This window comes from Ailuropoda melanoleuca, chromosome 2, assembly GCF_002007445.2.
Source record: "Ailuropoda melanoleuca isolate Jingjing chromosome 2, ASM200744v2, whole genome shotgun sequence".
NCBI lineage: Eukaryota > Metazoa > Chordata > Mammalia > Carnivora > Ursidae > Ailuropoda > Ailuropoda melanoleuca.
Window position 1 is genome coordinate 18,206,703 of NC_048219.1, and position 18,457 is coordinate 18,225,159.

Genomic DNA, 18,457 nt, shown 5'->3' on the forward strand with positions numbered 1-18,457 from the left:
AACGGTGACCTTGCCGTCGCCGCTCAGGCCCCTGCCGCTCCCAGCCAGGCCAGCCCGAGAAGAGGGAACAGCTTGTCGCAGGAGGACTTGGCGGACACGGAGGCCAGGGGTCGGGGCAGCTGCCAGCGGGGGTGCTCGGGACTGCTGCTCACCCCTGGAACTCCGGGGGCTGCTTCCTGGGCCTTGGCAGGATCCGTCGACCCAGTGCTAGAGCCTCGGGCTTCTTTGGTCAAAGCTCCCTTCTTGTTCACCAGCGGGGGCCGAGGCCAGGGGCCAGCCAGGGCCAGGCTGTAGCGCCGTGGTAGCACCCGCCACCGGCCCCTCGGGCTGCGCACAGTCTCGGGACCCATCTGGCCCCGGCCCTCACGGGACAGATCGACTCTGGGCCTCACGACAGTTCCTGGTGAGGGCTGCTGGAGCAGAACTGGGTCTCGGTTCCTTCCAAACATGCTCTTGGGAAAGGCCTGGCCACAGGTGACTGGCCTGATGGGAACACAGGTCCCGGAATCCTGGGTGTCAGAGCGGCAAACGGCTGTCCAGGCACGTGATAGGCAAAAGCCTGGAGAGGCTGGGTTAACAGCTAGAGGTGTCCAGCAAGGGCACGGGGAGTGGAACCCAGGGCTCCGGCCACCTGGCCCAGACCCTTTGTCTCTCCTTCCTGTGTCCCCCTAACTTGCGAGCAGCCCCTTCCTGAGAGGTGCCGCCCCCCCCCCCGCTTCAGCCAAGACAGAATACCAGAGTACCGTTCCATCGTTTATTACAAACACAAGTTCGCAGGTAAATAATTGAGTCTAAAAAAATACATTAAAATAAATAACCGGAGTTCTCAAAGTTCTTAGAGCAAATAAGTTATATACAGACAGGTGAAACAGAGCAGGCCGTTCTCACCAGGAGTGTCCCAAGGACATGAGGGTGGGAGGACTCTGGGGAAAGACAGCTGGAGGGGACGGACGGGGGCCGCCCAGGACACCCGCCCCGTCCAGGCTCCAGGGCTGGCTTCGGTGTGAGTGTCCCCCACTGCGTGTCAATCCTGGTTTGTAGCCAACAGACAGGAACCCTCTCAGGACGTGGCCTCCGGGTAAGTACGTTCCTCATGCGGTTCCTTCCGGCGGTGCGGTGGGGCCCGGGGCCGGTGGGAGATGCCGCTCCGCAGCCTGGGGGCTGAAGGCTTTCCTGGCCGGGCTGAGGACACGCGCTGCCTTGGGGGGAGCCCCCTCACCCGCGGGAGGAGGCCAGAGCTTGTGCCACCCCGCAGGTGGGGCCCCTGGCCCTGGGCTGCCCCTCTCCTCGCAGCTCCATGCAGCCTCCATCCTGGCGTTCCTCAGCAACCAACGCTATCTCTTCCTCCGCCTGGGGTGTGTGGGCCTCAGCTCCCTCACTACCGCCTGCTGTCGCCTGGCAAAGCGGATCTTGGTGGCAGAAATTTCCCTGGAATCAAGAAGGGTCCATTTAGCATCTCAGGAGACAGGGGCTGCCCAAGAGTTCCCCAGGACAGGCAGCAGGGATAGGACCTGGGCCCCCTACATCACAGCCGCCCTGGGGTCGGAGGGCAGACACAGCTCACCCTGAAAACAAAGTCTGCACACCAAGGACAGGCCAGAGCAGGCCTAGATGCTCCTCGGCCCACAGGGACTTCGACGAAGGTGATGTTCAATGTCAAGGCTGCCGGAATGGCAGGAGGGCCAAGAACAGCGTATCTCCCGTGACCTGCCTTCCCATTTCCACACCTTTGCTCCTGCCCTTCCTTCTAGGCTGTTCATCTCCCCTCACCCAAATTCCATTGACTAAAATTCCCATTCTTCAAGGTCCAGCTCAAGGTGGTTCAACCCAGACAAATATGGGTCCTAGCTACCCTTTGAACTGGGATGAGACCCTGGTAGGAACTCCGGCTTCATCCCAGTGGTCTTGTCCTGGCTGCAAGGGTTCTAGCCTGGAGCTGGGAGGCTGGCTGCAGTTCCCAGCTATGGGAACTGAGGCAAGTGTGGCAACCTCTCTGAGCCTCTTTCTTAGTCTGTAAAATAAACAGGGGAGCATGGGCTGGCAAAGCAAGTTCTTCACCCACCGCGAGGTGCCGTGCACTTGCAAAGTCTTATCCTCAGACAGTTCGCAGGTATATGCTGGGTCTTCTCTAGCCCAGTGTCCTGCCCTGTCTCCTATGTTTCAGCCTCCCCACAGAGATGGCGGCCCCCGAGGGGCCGTGCTGGGGCCAGCACTGGCCAGCTCCGGGGAGCCTCAGGCAGGGAGGTCTGAATAGTTAACACCCCCAGACTCCCACCGAGTGCCAGGCCCTGCCTGAGGCGCTCCACCACCGTCCACCTCTCAACAACCCCGAGAGATGGCTTGCACTGATGTCCCTGGCTCAAAATGGGAACCTGAGCACAGAGAAGTGAAAGGATAAGCTCAAGGTCACCAAGGCCTGTTTGTGGCAGAGCGGGGGTTCAAATTGGCCAGTCTTGGCTCAGAAGCTGCCCCTTTGGCCACTTGGCTGCACGGCCGGATGTGGGCGCTTTATTCTCAAGTCCGTTTGGTCGGACGGACATTCGTGGGCACGTCCTGTGTGCCATGCCTCTCGCTGAGCCATGCTGAGGCTGCCAGGAAGGGGATCCGGTGTGGGACAAGGGAGGAGGGGACAGGCTAGATCGACCACTCTGGACCCAGCGCCCAGGAGATGCTCACCACGGAAGGAACACCTGAGGGCCTTCCACAATCGCAATCCCTCAGCCCCCTGCTAAGAAAGTCAACCTCCAGGCCTGGTGGGGACAAAGAGCTCAGCAGCTAAGGCCCCCGGCTCTGGAGCCTGCCAGAGGCCTGCCACGGACTGCTGGGAGCTTGGGCAAGCGCCTTTACCTCTCTGAGCCTCAGTTCCCTTGGCTGCCCACTAAGGACCCAGTCCTGCCTTCCATGGAGAACGAGGGTGATGAGCAAGGCATACAGGAGGCGCTCGGCCAGGGCAGGCACCCCTTACCTCAGCTGCCGGAGGAGCTCTCCTGCGGATGCCCATGTCTGGCCAACCTGGAACACATCTGCGGGGGACCCGCCGCCTGGGACTACCACAGCTTCGGCCCTGAATGAACAGTATTAGGACGTAAGTGAGGGGCTGTCCAGGGCCCTGCGAACACCTGGCTGTGGGCCCAGGGCCCCCCCACCCCCACCCCAAGCAGATCCATTTCCACCCCTGTGCACCTGGCATCCTTCCTTTCCCAGGCGGGGTGGGGGCTGAGGAAAACCGAGCTGCCGGGAATGCGTTCTTAGCCTCAGAAAAAGGCAGCTGGGTGCCTGGCCTTCCCAGAATCCAGCCACCTGCAGCTGCGCACAGTCCCTTGCAGGGGAAACTGAGGCAGGGGTGGAGCCACAGCTCGAGTCTCAGAGGAGGAGCTTCTCATAGATCATCAGAGGAATGGCAGGTTTGGGACTGTGCAGCCAGGTTCTGCTTTCCCCAAATGCTCCAAGCGGACAAGCGAAGCAGCAAGTCCCCCATTCCTTGTACAGGTGGGGACACTGAGGCCCAGAGGTTACGAGACTGGGCAGAGCTCCCCACCCACGGCCCTCCAGCCCCCAGCAAGGCTGTGACCGACTTGGGGTAGTGCCGTGGCCCCCCGAGTCCACATGCTACTTCTCCACCAAGAAAGCCCCAAAGCCCAGGGCCCCCGGGCAGACAGACGGGGGCTGAAGGCCCAGCTCGCCTCTGACTAGCTGTGTGCCCCAACAGGACAAGTCCTGTCCCCTCTCTGGGCCTGAGCTCCTTCTGCTGTCACTTGGGGACAGCCCCTCCCGCCCGGAGTGAAGGTGGGATGCTCTCAGAAGCCCCCAGAGCTGGGCAGTGGGAGGGACGTGGGGTGACCAGCTCTCCACAGAAAGGGACACGGCCCATAGGCCCGGGGCAGCCTACGGGCTCCCAGGACCCTGCTCCCCCACCATTCACCACTGTGCTCCTCTGCTGGTCTTCCAGACACCCTGCTCTCCCGGCCCCTGCAGGCTGGGTGCCCACTTACCAGGACCTTTGATGGCAGAAGGTGGCGCAGGCGGGGTCCCCACCACTGGAGCATTCACAGCGCTTTGGCAGGGAGCGGCGCCGGCGTCTTGGCGGGTTTCCCAGGCCGTAAGGAGCTGTCTGTCTGTGGGCAGGCAGCCAGCAAGGTAGTGGTGTAGGGTGGAGAGAGAGAAGGGGAGAGGGAGAGGGAGAGAGGATTAGATAAACTCTGACCACTGGCAAGCAGAGACTGTCCACGGTGCACACTGGGACGGCCACCCATGCCACCAGGGTGGAAGCAGAATGTTACCAGTCCCTGACCTAAGGAAGCCCCGGCACAGGCCCCTCCCTGGCCGCCAGGTGGTCCTGGACAAGGTCCCTCCCCTTTCTGGGCCTCTGCTTGCTCCCACACGGGGGGGGGGGGGGGGCCCTGCTCAGTAAGCCTCCCAGCACGGAGAGGAGGGGCTGGAACAGTGCTCCCTCCCTAAGTCGGAAAGTGGGGAGTCCTCCCAGCCCCTCCCCTCTCTCCCAGACAGGAACTTGAGCTGATGGAGAGGGCCAGGCCAGTCCCCCTGGAGGAGGGGAGGAAATGCCATCTCACAGAAGTAAACACACCGGCTCACAGCTAAGCTGCCCTCACCTGGTCACCCCTTGCCTGGAGGGGTGATAAATGTGTCTTAGCGCTTGACTTAAAAACAGTCTGTGCGAATGCTGGTGTGTGCATGTGTGTGTGTGAGATCAGGTGGGATTGATTTCAGATCCCAAGTCCGGCCAAGGCAGGCTGGGGGCAGGGCAGGGGCCCTGCGCCGGTCGGACCAGCACCTTCGGGTACCGGAGCTAATTTTAGACAACGTGGTTGAAGTCGTAATGACTGCAGGTAGACCCAGCACGCAGGGACTGGCAGGGCTCCCGCCCCGAGCGAGTGTTTGGATGCGGATTAGCTCCACACACGCTTACGTGCAGGGCTTCCCTTGCCTTTTGCAATTTGGGGAAGGGAAAAAAACACACAAAGACACAGAGAAACTTCAACTCGAAGTATGCAGTGGCCCGGAGGCAGCGCGGGTGCAGACAGAACAGACGGCACTGGCTCCCACCCCAGCGCTGCCAGGTGACACAGGCCAGGTCTCTCATCTTGTCATTGGGGACAGCAGCAGCGCCTGCCTCACGGGGAGGATGGGCGATTCGCGAGCTGATCGGGGACAAGCGGGGCTTGGCATAGCGCCTGGCACAGTCAAGGCCTGGGCGCTGTCATTAATCGTCTGATTCTTGGCAGGTCACGCAGAGGCAGCATAGCATCCGTGGGCTTCCCCCTACCACTGACTCCCTCCCGCGTAACCTTGGGGAAGGCACCCGACCTCTCTGGGCCTCAGTGCCCTGATCTGGAGAATGGGGCCAATAGCAGGCTGCTGTGAGAATTCTCTTGAGCTACTCCCGCATTACTGAGGCAGCCCCCACGTGGGAGCCGGAACAATAACCGGTAACTCTTCGCATTGTGAGCTCAGCCATCCTGTCTGGAGACCCAGGGAGAGCTGTACTCCGCGAGAGATTCCCCATCCCCTGCCCCGGTTCCAGCGGCCCCGCCTGGATCCCGCGGGAGCTCACCCGGGGGTGTTCACCCAGATGATGTCCAGGTGGCAGAAGTAGACGCATTCCTTGTCGAGCCAGGAGCTGCAGGAGCAACGTCGGGGCCGCAGGGGGGAGCCTCGGGCCCGGGGTGAGGGCGCCGGGGGCTCCGGGGCAGCAGCCACCTGGCCCTTGCCTGCGTGCACAAGCAGGAGAGAGAGCTGGAGAGGTGGGTCAGGGTGCCTGGCACAGCCGGGATAGGGGACCTGCCGGGCTCCTCCTCTTGCATAATCGAGGAAGTTGGCTTTCTCATCGCTCAGGAGCTCCAGGCCAGCCCGGGGAAGCCCCAGCAGCCCCAGCGGGAAGGGCTGGCGCTGTCCCGTGCCTGCAGCACCTCTGTACTTGCAGAGCTCCCTGGAGTGGCCACCGCCGCGCGGCTCCCACCCCGGAAGGCCCCCAGCAGACTGGCGAGTACCGTGCCCTGGGGAGGGAGCCACCTACAAGCAGACCCGGCGGGGGCGGCTGCCGTAGCCGGTGAGGCTGGGGGGCGGCTCACCTTCATGCAGGGCCAGGAGCAGGGCCAGAGCGAGGGAGCACCAGGCAGTGGGCACGGCGACCATAGCGGCGGTGGAGCGCACAGGCTGGACCAGAGGAGGGCGCGTGCCTGTTGCCAGTCCTGCTGCCAAGCCGAGCCGAGAGCTCATTGCCTCAGTGCCCTGGCCGCTTCTTATAACACCAGTCACGGCCCCGCCCCTGCCCATCCAGCCCTGCCCCGCTCACAGGAGAGCGATGACACCGCCTCCGTCGGGGTGCGCCTCCCCCGGTGCGCTGGTGAGGGGGGGCGGTGGCAGAGGAGGGTGGAGGCGGGAGGGAAGGCCCCACTCGTCCCTCTGCACTGCAGTCCCCAGGGTCCCCTCCCGGTGCTGCTGCGCTGCCTCAAGTCATCCCCAACGTGTCCTGACCCCCCTTCTTCACTCTCCATGCGGCTGCTCCCTGGCTCTTGCCCAGAGCTAAGAGTTGGAAGGGGGAGATCCATGAGCAAAACCCTCCTTCTCCTTGGAGGAGACCCTGCCATCCCGCCTGCCCACTGCCAGCCAGGCTGAGGATGCCCCTTCTATTGTGTGGGAGGGGAAAGGGGGTGCTCAAGGCTGGGTGGCCTTGGGCAAATCAGAGCCCTCTCTGGGCCAGCTTCCCTCAGTGAAGGACACAGCTCACCCCTGACTGCTGACGGGTCTGGAGCTGCCTCATGCCTACCTCACCCAGGAAGTGCCCCCTCCCCTCCTTCCCCATCCCTCCTCGCAGGGCCTGGGACAGGCGTTCTGGTTCCTTCCAGAACCTATTGCCCCTGTGGGCACACACACAACGCACCCCTTGAACGATCTCCCGCCTTTGGACATGACAGGGCGCTTGGCTCACCTCCGTGGCTACTCTCTTTGAAAAAGGCAAGGCAGTGCAGGGGGGTGGGGGGGAGTGGGAGGGGAGAGCGGAGGTGGGGTTGCACCCTGGGTGGGTGGGGGAGCATTCCACTCCTGCCTCTCTGCTAGCTGGAAGCTGGGCCCTGCTGGAGAGAGTGGGGACGCACGTGTGCTGAGCTAAGCAGCTTGTGGAACCAGCAGTCGCCCTCTGTTCCTGCCCAGGCCTGGCTCAGAGTCCACCTCCCGTCAGGTCTTTCAGGGACCCTGTCTCCAGGTAGAAGAGGAAAAGCCCTCTCATTTCTCGGAACTGCCAGAGCCTTGCTCTCCTGCCTGCCTGACTCATGACTCCGGGCTTATCTCCCCAGCAATCTCGAGGTGCAGAGCTCCAGAGAAGGCGAGGCCTGGAGCTGGCCCTGCACACAGTAGGAGCCCTCTGAGTGAGCGCTCTCCGAGGGAGGAGAGAAGGCGTGAATTCATGTCTGGCTTTGACCTGTGGAAATTACGTCCCTAGGAACCCAGGCTGCTCAGTTTTTAGTTTCCTGCGGTCAGCAGCGATCTTGTCATCAGACATTTATGAAGGGGGAAACAGATGACCACGGAGAGACAGGCAAGCCTGCTTCTTCCCAGGGCGTGACTAGAGCGTGCATGTGGGTAGGGCTGTGTGCGTGCCATCCCGGTACCGAGGGCCAGAGCTCGTGGACAGAGATAACCAGCGGCGTGGTCTTCCTTCCCCCAGGCTGCCTCGGGTTGCAGTGGAAGCAGGAACAAACCTTTCTGAGCACCTACTGTGCGCTCAGAGCATTTTCAGCTCCTCTCCCTCGTGGCCCCGGGAGGCAGCTGTCAGGAGCTGGAGAGCAGCTCTCCTACTGCCCGGGAGACTCAGAGACGAGCCTGGCTGGGCCGAGGTCACACAGCTGGTGGATGCGGGGCTGGCCCTGGGACTTGGACATTGGTCCCTCCAGCAAAAACCAGAGACTCCCCTCTCAGTTCTCACTGCCCTCCCGCCAAGATGCCTCTCTAAGAATTTAGAAGAGTATTTCTGGAATGAGGTGAGCAATACTCCTAGTCATTTCTATTAGCCTCCCGGAGAATATAAATACGGAATCAAGCAGGGTCAGGGTGGGGGAAGGGGGGGAAAGAGAATTCAAACTACTGAACCATGAAGAGAAGAAAGAGGAACCAGTAGGTGAGCGGGGAGCAGGAGGGGGTCCGGGTGGGAGTGAAACAAACAGGGAGGCAGATGAAGACAGGTAGGGAGAGAGGGAGGACAAGGAAGCAGAGCCTAGTGCCAGAGAAAGAACTCGGATTTGAGAAAGTAAAAGAGAAAGACCATTTGGAAGGAGAGCGAAGGGTCTACCACGTCTAATCTTTACACAAATGCAAAATACCGCTCAGGACAATAGGGAACCCGAGGCTCAAGTCTGGGAAACATAATAGAAGAATTAAACAGACCAGGAGACAGGATCCCTCTCTGGTGTGAAAGGAGGATGACGACAGGGCAGGGGCCGCCGCCCGGGCCTTGCAGGGTCAGTGTTGGGAGCTGCGCCTGGCTCCAGGTCCCCTCCTTCCCTGTGCGCAGCAAACAGGGCTCCTGTGAAATGGAGAAGCCTGGCCCCGGAACCTGAGCAAGCCCAGGTCCTAGGGGGTGAAAGTCTTCCCGGAACAGGGCTATCCCCACCAGCAAGACTTGGTTTCCAGGTAGAGAAAATTAAGCTGAGTTAAAAATAGCCAGCACCAGCCCCAGAGCTCGCTAGCCTGGCCCTGACGGTCACTCTCTGCCCCTCCTGGCTGGCCCAGCTGCAAGGCCCTCAACCCTACCGCTCCGGCTCCCATCAATGGCCCCGGCCAGCTGCCCTGCTCACTGCCCCATCCCCACCTGGCCCTGTTACCCCCCACCGGGTTCCAAAGGCTGCATGCAGGTTAAGGGACAGGGATTCATCGAAGGGCCCCTTGTTAGGATTTGGAGGGAATCGTTTTGCACACAAAATAATTTGCCCTACTTAGGCTTGGCCTTGGCCCATTCCAAGGAGAGATTTGCGGGGAGGGCAGGTTGGCATATTTCTGGGTGAGACACTGTGCCAGAAACTGCCCTCTAGAAATTCTCTCCAGTCTCCACTCCCATTTGCTGGATGGGATAACGGAGGCCCTAGAGAAGGAGCAACTTGCTCAAGACGGTGATGGAGCCAGACATGTCCTCTTGGCTCCTAGTCCAGCCCTACTCTTTCCAGGACAGCCGTGAAGCTGCCAGGGGTCCACGTGGAGCCCCTGGGTCTGTATGGGAAGGGCCACCAGGAAGGACCCGCCGGCAGGAAGGCCAGGGCACTGCGACAGGGTTGGCCCTCTTCCCCTGCACCCCCAAAGCTCCCTCTCTGCCCTCTGCACTAAGAGTAAATATCTTAGCCTGTCCAGCAGCTGAAGCCACTGCGTGGGACCGAGGGTGCTCAGGAGTGACGATGAAACGTCTGGCTATGGGGCTGGAGCAGGTGCCTGGCGTGGTTGCAGGACTACCAAGCTTTGTCCCAGCTCTGCTATGCACACTGTGTGGCCTTGGACAAGTCCTTCCCCTTCCTTGGCTTCCCTGAAAAGCTTTTCCGCGTTCCCATTGACCGAGAAGGGTGCTCTCAGCTCTGAAAGCCTCAGGCACTCAGAACCAACCGGACCCAAGTTTAGAGCTCCCCAAGACAGGCCTGCAACCTCTTGCTCCCTGCTTGGGACCCTCTGCTCTCTCCCTTCTGGGAAACCAGTTGCCTCCCTGTTGCCACCAGCCTGGGCCCACCAGGTTTCAGGAAGTTCTGCTTGCAGCCCCAGTGGAAGGGACACAGTGTCTTGGTTGAAGCACATACCATGTGGGCGGCTTAGCAGAGCGAGTAGCTGGCAAGATGGGGCTGGCCGGGCCGGGGGGTGTTGATGTCCGGAGTTGGCAGGGCGTGAGGGGCTGGGGAGGGTTTGGCCCCAAAGCCAGCCTGGGTTGGGGATTTAGGGACTGAAGAGATTCGGACATTCCCATCATCATTTGTCCCCAGAGCTGCAGGTCTGGGCTGCCCCCATTCAGGCCTGGGGCCACTCAGCCTCAGGGCCTCTTTCTGGTGGGTGGTCTGGGCCTCCTGCCATCAGCCAGAGCTCACCCTGAGCCAGCAGGGCCTGCCACCACCCACACCTCCAACCCCACGCTGGGTCTCCGCAACGGCAGCCTCGGCCCTGCAGGACCAGCTGCCCTGGTGTCCACGGCTTCCCTGGGAGGACAACCCTTGCCGGTTCTCCCCCTCCCTCTGCCTCAGCCCATTCCGAGAGATTTATATCTCCCATATAAACCGTACTTGTAAAAGAATAATTCATGGGCCCTCTTTGTTATTAATCTGGGGGTAATCCGGCCAGGGTCAGCGAGGCCCACGGAACTGCTGGAATTCCAGCTGAAAGTAGACATCGTTCTGTCAAGGCACCCTCGTCAAGAGGCCATGGGAGTCCTGCTGGACTTTCCGAAAGAAGGAAGCCAACTCAGGGACTCAGCATCCAGGATGAAAATCTCTGCACTCCCAGTTTTTGAGTTCCCTCCAAAGTGCTAAGGGCCCAATTCCCCAAATGGCCTTTCAGGGGTGTGGGGTAAACACACACTCACTGAGTATTTAATATATTGTGCTAACTAATTCACATGCCTTATCTCCATCGATGGACACAATACAACTAAGAGGTGGGTACTGGAATTAGTCCCCACTTTATAAATGAGGAAACGGAGGCTCACGACTTGCCCAATGCAGACAGCTAGCAAGTGGCCGAGCCAAGGTTATGAAGCGGATCTGCTGAATGTCAAAGCCCTGACCCTGAACTTGGTGTGCTCTCAATGTGCTTTCCTGGCTCTCCAGCCCACAGGGGGCTCGCCTGCAGCAATCTCCTCCAGGGGTTGTCCTCCCTGGAAACGCAGAGAACCCTACGCCGACTGGGAGAGTGGGCACCCCCAAAGGGAAGTAGCCTCCCACTGTGTCTGTGGGGGCCCTCACCCCGTAGTAAAAACACAGCACAGAGCCCATGCCCACAAGGTCAGTCGCAGGCCTTGTCACAGCTGTTAGGTAGACACGGACAGTCTGTTCTTCTTCCACAGGACACCCACAACAGACCTGGGAGGCAGGCTCGGCTCATAATTTGCACTTTACAGATGAGGTCTTTCCAGATAAGACTCTCATTTTATAGATAAGGAAGTGATTTACTTAGAGTCACACAATGAATAAGAGGCAAGGTTGGAACTTTCTTTCAACAACCAAATCATGTATATCTAATGTTCCTTTCATCCATCCAGCCATCTGTCCATCCATCTATCCATCCATCCAACTATCCATCCACCCATCCACCCATCCATGCATCCACCCATCCATCTATCACCCATCCATCCATCATCTAACCTTTCATTTATCCTTCCATCCATACATCTACACCACCAGTCTCCCATTTATCCACCTCTTTTGTAACAGATGTGGTTGGAGAAATTAGAAGGGTCAAGCCTTGAAAACCTTTGAATAGCACATTACACTTGGGCTGCAAATATCTGGTTATTTCCTGGGGAGCGGTGCATCTCGTCACTGAGCCGATGAGCTCACCGAGGCATGGTCTTCTCTGAAATCCCCACCCCGGGGATGACCGCAGGCCCGCGCTCTGTTGGTTTATGCTCAACACTGCAGGGACATGGAGCGACATGGCTTTGTCCCACCAGACAAAACCTGTTTTTGCATAAACATCTTTCTGATGAGGGAGATCTAGGTCCCTTTTCCTGCCCGGTACCGTCTTTAAAATGTTCTGATGATGAAGATTTGAGATACTTATTTAAGGAAAAAAATCAGACAAGCATCCAAAGATGGAAGGACCCTTGGCCTATACCTAGATGAGGAAGCCAAGTTCCAGGGAGAGGGACATCCTGCCAGAGGTCATCCTGCCAGGCCTGGATCTGGAAACCCAGACTGCCTGGACTCTGTTCTCTCTGAGACCTGAGCCCCTGCATTTGGACCTTCTCCCCCATCGCACCACCACCACTGGCCAGGACTTGCCGCTGGCGGATTTTCAGAGTCACACCCACTCTTTTGCCTAGAACCCAGGTTTTCCAAGGCACACCCAGTGCCCCACCAGGACGCATTTCCCCTCCGGAAAGGGGTGAGCCTCCAGGAGGTCAGGCCACCAAAAGTACAGTCCTTGGTTCTAGAATTAAATGTCAGCTAAAATAAGTGCCTGGTACCTGTATCGTCAGGGTTAGTTTGGTGCCCAGCAGGCAGGCAGGCAAAGCTTGGGTTCCCACTGTGATTCCAGGCTGAAATTCCTGAGCAGAGGTGTGCCGGGATACCTCCTTGCCTAAAGGCCTTGGTCTTCCTGCCCAGCTCCTGGGAATCCTGAGCCATGAATGACCCAGGAGAGGCACAGCTGGGCTCTGGCAGGCAAGAGGGCGGTCAGGAGCTGAAGCCTTTGCCTGGGGCTGGCTCGGGGTGTGGGGGTGAGTCAGGGGCCAGCCCACCCCTGGAACCTCTGTGGCTTGGCAGATCCAGCTGTCAGCTTCAAAGCCCTGTGACTCAGGCTTGAAACCCCCTCCCCCCCCCCCCCACTCTGCCCCCAATCCCCTATGGACAAGTGCTTAGCACCGTGCCGGGTTACAGCAGGGGCTGGACAGTCTGAGGCTGGTTCTCTTGCTCACTGGCCAGGTGACCTAGGGCACACCAGAGTTTAACCTTCCCGAGTGTCAGAGGCCACATCCGTCAAAGGCATCCAAGAAGAAAAATCCCACCTCACGGCTACTGGGAGGCTTTGTGGCAGAGCCAATGGCAGGTGTGGCCTGTTGCCTGGCACAGGAGGGCTCTGTCAGTTGGCCTCTATCCTCCCTTTTTCATCCCAGTCTGTAAGGTGCGTGTGGGCTTGTCGGTATAGAGATGCTCCTGGAAAGGAGAGGTGTGTGTGTGTGTGTGTGTGTGTGTGTGTGTACTGGAGTCAGGGGTATTGCTAGAAATTGTGCTATGTGCATGCCACGGGCCAGATCCTCCATGAGTGGCCCCTCTACTACTCTGGGTCACATAGTCCCTCCAAGAGCACCTGCCCCCCCCATTGCTCCACTCACCCCCATTTGCTCTGGCACACCATGCGATGCCGCACCAGACAAGAAGTGCATGCAGATTTGGGCCAACGCTGCCTTCCTATGAAAACCAGGCTTCAGCGGGAAGTGTGCAGCCAGGACCCAGCCTGGCGTCAGGCTGAAGCAACTCGCCAAGCCCAGATGGCCACCCTGGCGTCCGACCTGCGGGGGGTCCGACCCTGAGCTATCCTTCGTTCTTCATCCCACCAGTGCTGACCTGGTGCCCAAAGCTTTAGCCCCCCACACCACAGGGCTTGTCATTGCCGGGATACACCACAGACGTTCTTGCCTCCTTGCCTCTGTGCAAGCTGGGGCCTCCCAGCCTCCTTCCAGTCTTACCTGATTTATTCTGGCCATCCTTAAAGCCCCCCATGAATGTTACCTCCTCCAGGAAGCCTTCCCAAATCCTTCTAAGATATGAGATAAAATCATCCTCTGAACACCTGCATGGTTCTCATCGACAGCCTTGTGAGGCTTGACGTCCCTGGCTAGGCCTTACTGTGCCTCCGAGGGCGGGCCATGGCTAAGGGCTCTGCCGCCCGTGTCAGCCGAGCCACATTTGTATCAGAGGCCACCTCTCACGACAGGTGCCCTTCCCCTCTTTCTTTGAGCCCCAGTCTCTTCATCTGTAAACGGGTGTCATCATAGTGTTGTGGCTGTGGGGAGGGTTCGGTGAGAAAGGGCTCTGTCCGTGGCATCCGTTACTGACCACACCGAATTACAGAGAAGAGTCACATTCTCGTTCTCACTGAATGCTGACCACAGAACCCTCTGGGCTCTGTCAGTGCCTCCATTTTCAGACGAGGCTTTAGACTCGGAGGGCTTGGAGAGCTTGACCTGTAATGGTCAGGGGTTCAAGCTCAGGTCTGTTGGACCCCAGGGTCGGTGACGTTTCTCTTCCCTCTGCCCTTCTCCTCCTATGCGACCTCCCCAGCCTCTGTCCCCTTGTCCCGACCAGATGCTCCATAAGGACTTGTTGAATTGGGAATGGAGAAGTCGGGGATGTTCTCTCCTGGGTCCTCTCTTCCTTCTCCGGCCTCAGCCCAGGCTCACTGGGTCCCCACTTGGGGGTCCACCACGTGGGGTGTTGCCTTCTGAGCATCATCGGATGAGATAAAGACAAAAGCCTCATGGGTTGATGTAGCCCGGCCCAGGGTTTCCTGTAGTATGTTCCAAGGAAAACACTGGTAGCAGGTGGGACCCCATTGCCAAAGGAGTTTGGGAAACTGGGCTCCCAGCAGGGCTCCCAAGAGCTTCCAGTGGGCACATGAACTCTGTGACCCTCCGAGTGCTGTCTCTGGCATTGGCAGGTGAGGGCGTCCTGGGTCCAGGGTGGGGGCTGGGAAGGGGGGCATCGAGTGGCAGGCTTGGGCTCAGCTTTCAGCTGGGTGGCCGCAAGCAAGCCCTTTCTTCGGTCTGACCATCCTCCATGAAAGGAGGTTTTCTGTGGGTACCCTGGAGGCTGTAGAGTGTGGGGTCAGCTGCAGCCCCGAAAGACCTCTTCAGACAGCCTTCTGGATCCACCCAGGGAAGTATGGCGCCCAGCCTACAAAGGGCAGTCTGGAGCTACGGTGTCCGGGCCGTCCTTCCCTGGAGGAGCACCAAGGACCACGTACTCTCCATCTCCCCACCATCCACCGAAACCCTCCTGGCTTATTACGTAGCTGACACTTTAAGAGGAATCATGGGCACCATTCACGCATGTAAACATGTAGCCACGTCTGGTTCCAGGTGTCAGAGGACGCACAGACCCTCTACATATGTTGGCACAGTTCATCACCACGGCAGGGGGTATTCTTTTTATGATTCCCATTTTACAGGTGAGGAGCCTGAGGCTGAGAGCTGTGAAGGAGGGCCTTGCACAAGGTCACACAGCCATTGAAATTGAGATGTGCCTGCCTCACAGCCCGCACGCCTCAGCACCGTCCTCGTATCTGCAAAGCCATACGGAATCGGCATGACAGGCAGCTTGTTAAGGGAGTGTCTTCCCTTTCCAGATGGGGAACCTGAGGCATCTTGTCCAAGGTCACCCATTCTAACAGGGGAGGAGCTGAGATTTGAATCCAGGTCAGTCTGAGGCCTTGGTCTGAGCTCTTCACCTCAATTCCAAATTTTCCTGTCAGGGCCAGAGAGTCCCCAGAAGCCGGTCCTGGGGGTCAGCCTCAGGGCCTGAGACTAAGGGCAGCAGGAAACCGTTGCTCAGCCTGGCCGTTGGGCCTTTAGCGGTGGGAGCTCTGGGAGCTTGGGGGAGAGGAGTAGGCTGTTTATGTGGTGAGCGGTGTGCTGGGTGGTGAGGTGAGCGGTGACTCAGGGTGGGAGGCCCTGAGCGGGCGGGCAGGGAGTGGGGGCAGCCTGGGCCAGGCTAGGCCATTGTTGGGGTCCCCTGAAGGAGGAGGTCTGGGTACGGCAGGGCTGAGTCACAGCAGCGAGATGGGACAGGGAGCTGGGATGGCCAATGACCTCACGCTTTCATGTGAGCCTGGCACGGAGCCTCGGGCCCAGGCAGGCCTGGTGGGCCCACCCTGGCAGGACGGGCACACACCCTCTTCGGCCACCCATAGCCAGGGGGTGTCTGTGAGACCAGAGGGTCTCCCTGCAGGCTCCCTGAGGCCTGGCGTTGGCGATTTCAATGGCTGTGTGACCTCGTGCAAGCCATTCCTTCACTGCTCTCAGCCTCAGGCTCCTCACCTTCAGGAACCCTGAAACCCTGACCGACCTGGGACGTGGCTGGCGTAGGGCACAGAGCAGGGGTGCAGGCACAGAATCTGCCTCTGTCTCTTCTGCTGTGTGACCTGGGCCGAGCAATTCCAGCTCTCTGAGCTCTGACTACCTCTTCTGTCCTACGCATTCATGTGAGGACCTCCTAAGCGGTTCCCGTCCCCGCCCTTGCCCACAGCTGGTGTCCTGGGGGCGGAGAGGGAGGAACGCAGCCAGCACCAGCCAGGAGCGCACAGGACACGGAGGGCTATCGCAAATGGGCTCTGACCACGCTGGCAGACCCACACGCCGCCGTCCTGGCTGTTGGCTATGTGGCTTGGGGTAGAGGCTTTCTGATCTCTGCACCTCAGTTTCCCCAAGTGTCACACATAATCATAAGCCCAGGCTCTCAGAAGGATGATGTCACAGGGCTGCTGGAATCTCCCACCACCACCTCGGGCCGGACACTGAGGAGCAAGAGAGCAGGACGGCTTCCTCAGGGCCCAGAAGCAGTGAGGGAGCCCCTCTCCCCACAACCACGCCTGCCTGGAAGGCACGCCTGGGAGCTTTGTGAAGCCACTGCCTGCCCCCCGCCAGCACACCCCAAGGCTGATCCAGAGAGGGCGAGGGGTGCCAAGGTCACATGGAAGCCAGCTGAACAGATCTATCGTCCGGGGTGAGGGGGCCTTTATCTCCCTAGATAAGCGGCCCAGAACGGCCTCGGACTTGGGTGAATCCTGGAGTGGGGAGGGGAGGGTCAGAGCTGGGCTGGCTCAGGCTGACCATAAAGCAGCCGCTTCGCCCGGTGCCTTCTCAGCCTGAGTCAGCCAGGGGCTGGGGCTGCTGCTGAGTTCATCGCCGCCTGCCGCCCAGCCTCGGCACCCAAGCCTCGGGCACAAGGCAGGTCCGTCATAATGACCCGGTGATAATGACAGCTGTGTGGGGAGCTGTGCCCACGTGCCAAGCATTCTCTCCGCTTTCCTTCAAATGATCTTCCAAACAGGCCTAGGAAGCAGGCAGGGCAGGGCCTGCATAAGCTGCCCAAGGTCCCAGAGCCGGGATCAGAAGAGGAGGGTCCCCAGGCCCCAGGGCTGTGCCTTCTGCTGCCGCACAGCAAGCATGCTGAGCCGGTTCTGCGTCAGACCCGGGCTGGGTCTTTGGGTCTCTGGCCCCCCTGAAATCCGGGGAAAGAGAGCCAGTACCTGCCTGGGATAGGGACCTAGGAGCGTGGAGGACCTGGGGTCAAGGCTCTGGGCCCAAGGACCACTGTGCTCTGTGTCTGGCTCTGGGCTGGTCGAAAGGGACAGAGAGTCACAGAGCCCCAGGACCCCCGAGGAGTGAGTGCCTGCCTCTCTCAGCAGGGTCAGGAGGGCTTTCCAGCAGAAGAGACATTCGAGCTAGGCTGTGAAGGCGGAGAAAGCACTCCAGGTGGTAGAGGAAGTGGCATGGGCGCAGGCTGGTGGGCCCGAAAAGGCATGGCTTGTCCTAGGAGCTGCAGGGAGCAGTGGGACAGACTCAGTGATGGAAGAGGAGCTTGGAGGCCAGCCCATAGGCCTTGCATGTCCGGCCGGGAGTGGACCTTCCCCTGAGCTCAAAGTGGAGTCAGTTCACATCTATGCCGTGGAGGCGCATGCAGTGGGACCCAAACCAGTGCTGGCTTGGGGTTGTCTGGGATTTCCTTCCAGGGCCTTCCCTGACTCTCAGATGAACCCCAGGTGGGTGACACCACAGCCTGGGGAGAGCAAAGGCCACCTGCTGGCCACCTCTTTCCTGTAAACCCAGGGCAAGCCTCTGACCTGAACACCCCACGGTTCCACAGAGCTCCACCTTCTTTGAAATCAGGCTGCAATAGGGAAAGAGGCCAGGCTGGCAGAGGGACCACGGCAAGGACCCTTCCACTGCCTCCAATATTTTCCCAAGGGTCACAGGGAGCTCAGTGCTCTCCGGCCGCCTGGTTGCCCTTTGGAGGCCCACCCCGGTGTGGCCCTGCCTGGAAGGTGTCCCCGGGCTTAGCCTGGCTCCTCTCTGTCCTCTGGTGTTGGCCCAGCGGACCGCCCGGCATCGCTGAGGAACACCTGTACAGTCAAATCCACCTTATCTCGCACGGGTCGCACTTGGATTCTCACTTGTCATTTTCCGGACAGCCCCTGGAGGGCGCCCTTCCGCAGTCACCCACTTGAGAGGCGAAGGAACGGAGGTTTAGCGAATTGAGGGGCCTGGCTGCAACCCCAAGAGGGCCAGGGTGCAGGGACGACCCCCCTCGTGCGCCAGACGCCGCATCCTTCAGCCTACAGGGTCTGCAGACAGATTCCGGAAGCTTACCACCTGGGCTCAAACCCTAGCTCTGCCCCTCCCTCGGGCGGGAATCAGTGCCCTGGCCTCCCTCCCCGCTTGTAAAACGGCGGTAATATTACACGTTTCTCCTGGGGTTGGTGTAAGAAACAGCTCGTACCAAGTGCTGACGACCGTGCCCTGCGCCTCCCCCTCTGGCAGAAGGGGAAACCGAGGCTCAAAGAGAAGTAGTGCCCTCGGGCCGGGATCCACCCCGGCCCGCCACCCCCGACCCGCACGCGGCGGCCCCTGCCTGGCCCTCCCGGCCACCGCGGCGACCGCGGGCATCCCCGCCGGCGCTCGCTCTCTTGCCTGTTTTGGGATAATCCTGGGCCGGGGGCCGAGCGCCGCCGGCTCCCCGCCCCGCGCTCCCCGCCGCCG

The 18,457-nt window shown here is 60.0% G+C and overlaps 1 protein-coding gene and 2 long non-coding RNA genes across 6 annotated transcripts; 2 read left to right on the forward strand and 1 right to left on the reverse strand.

The window, feature by feature from the left end:
- Nucleotides 1-746: 746 nt before the first annotated feature.
- On the reverse strand, nt 747-12,514 carry EDN2 (endothelin 2). 2 transcript variants are annotated; one of them, XM_034650338.1, is made up of 5 exons: nt 12,167-12,514; nt 5,573-5,729; nt 3,993-4,115; nt 2,966-3,064; nt 747-1,428 (listed from the first exon to the last, which is right to left on the reverse strand). In XM_034650338.1, exons 1-5 carry the CDS (start codon nt 12,324-12,326, stop codon nt 1,335-1,337), a joined length of 633 nt encoding a protein of 210 aa, XP_034506229.1. In that variant the 5' UTR covers nt 12,327-12,514; the 3' UTR covers nt 747-1,334. The 2 variants fall into 2 exon arrangements, with proteins under 2 accessions (XP_034506229.1, XP_002925909.2); XM_002925863.4 differs by lacking the exon at nt 12,167-12,514 and adding an exon at nt 6,090-6,843.
- Nucleotides 943-5,559, forward strand: LOC117797920. Of its 2 annotated transcripts, none has more exons than XR_004622745.1 (3): nt 943-1,078; nt 2,884-3,085; nt 5,244-5,559. It is a non-coding gene; the product is annotated as an uncharacterized LOC117797920 (long non-coding RNA). The 2 variants fall into 2 exon arrangements; XR_004622743.1 differs by lacking the exon at nt 5,244-5,559 and adding an exon at nt 3,950-4,081.
- Nucleotides 5,736-10,760, forward strand: LOC117797904. 2 transcript variants are annotated; one of them, XR_004622736.1, is made up of 4 exons: nt 5,736-6,067; nt 6,836-7,222; nt 7,314-7,997; nt 9,177-10,760. It is a non-coding gene; the product is annotated as an uncharacterized LOC117797904 (long non-coding RNA). The 2 variants fall into 2 exon arrangements; XR_004622739.1 differs by having other exon boundaries at nt 9,349-10,760.
- Nucleotides 12,515-18,457: the final 5,943 nt, after the last annotated feature.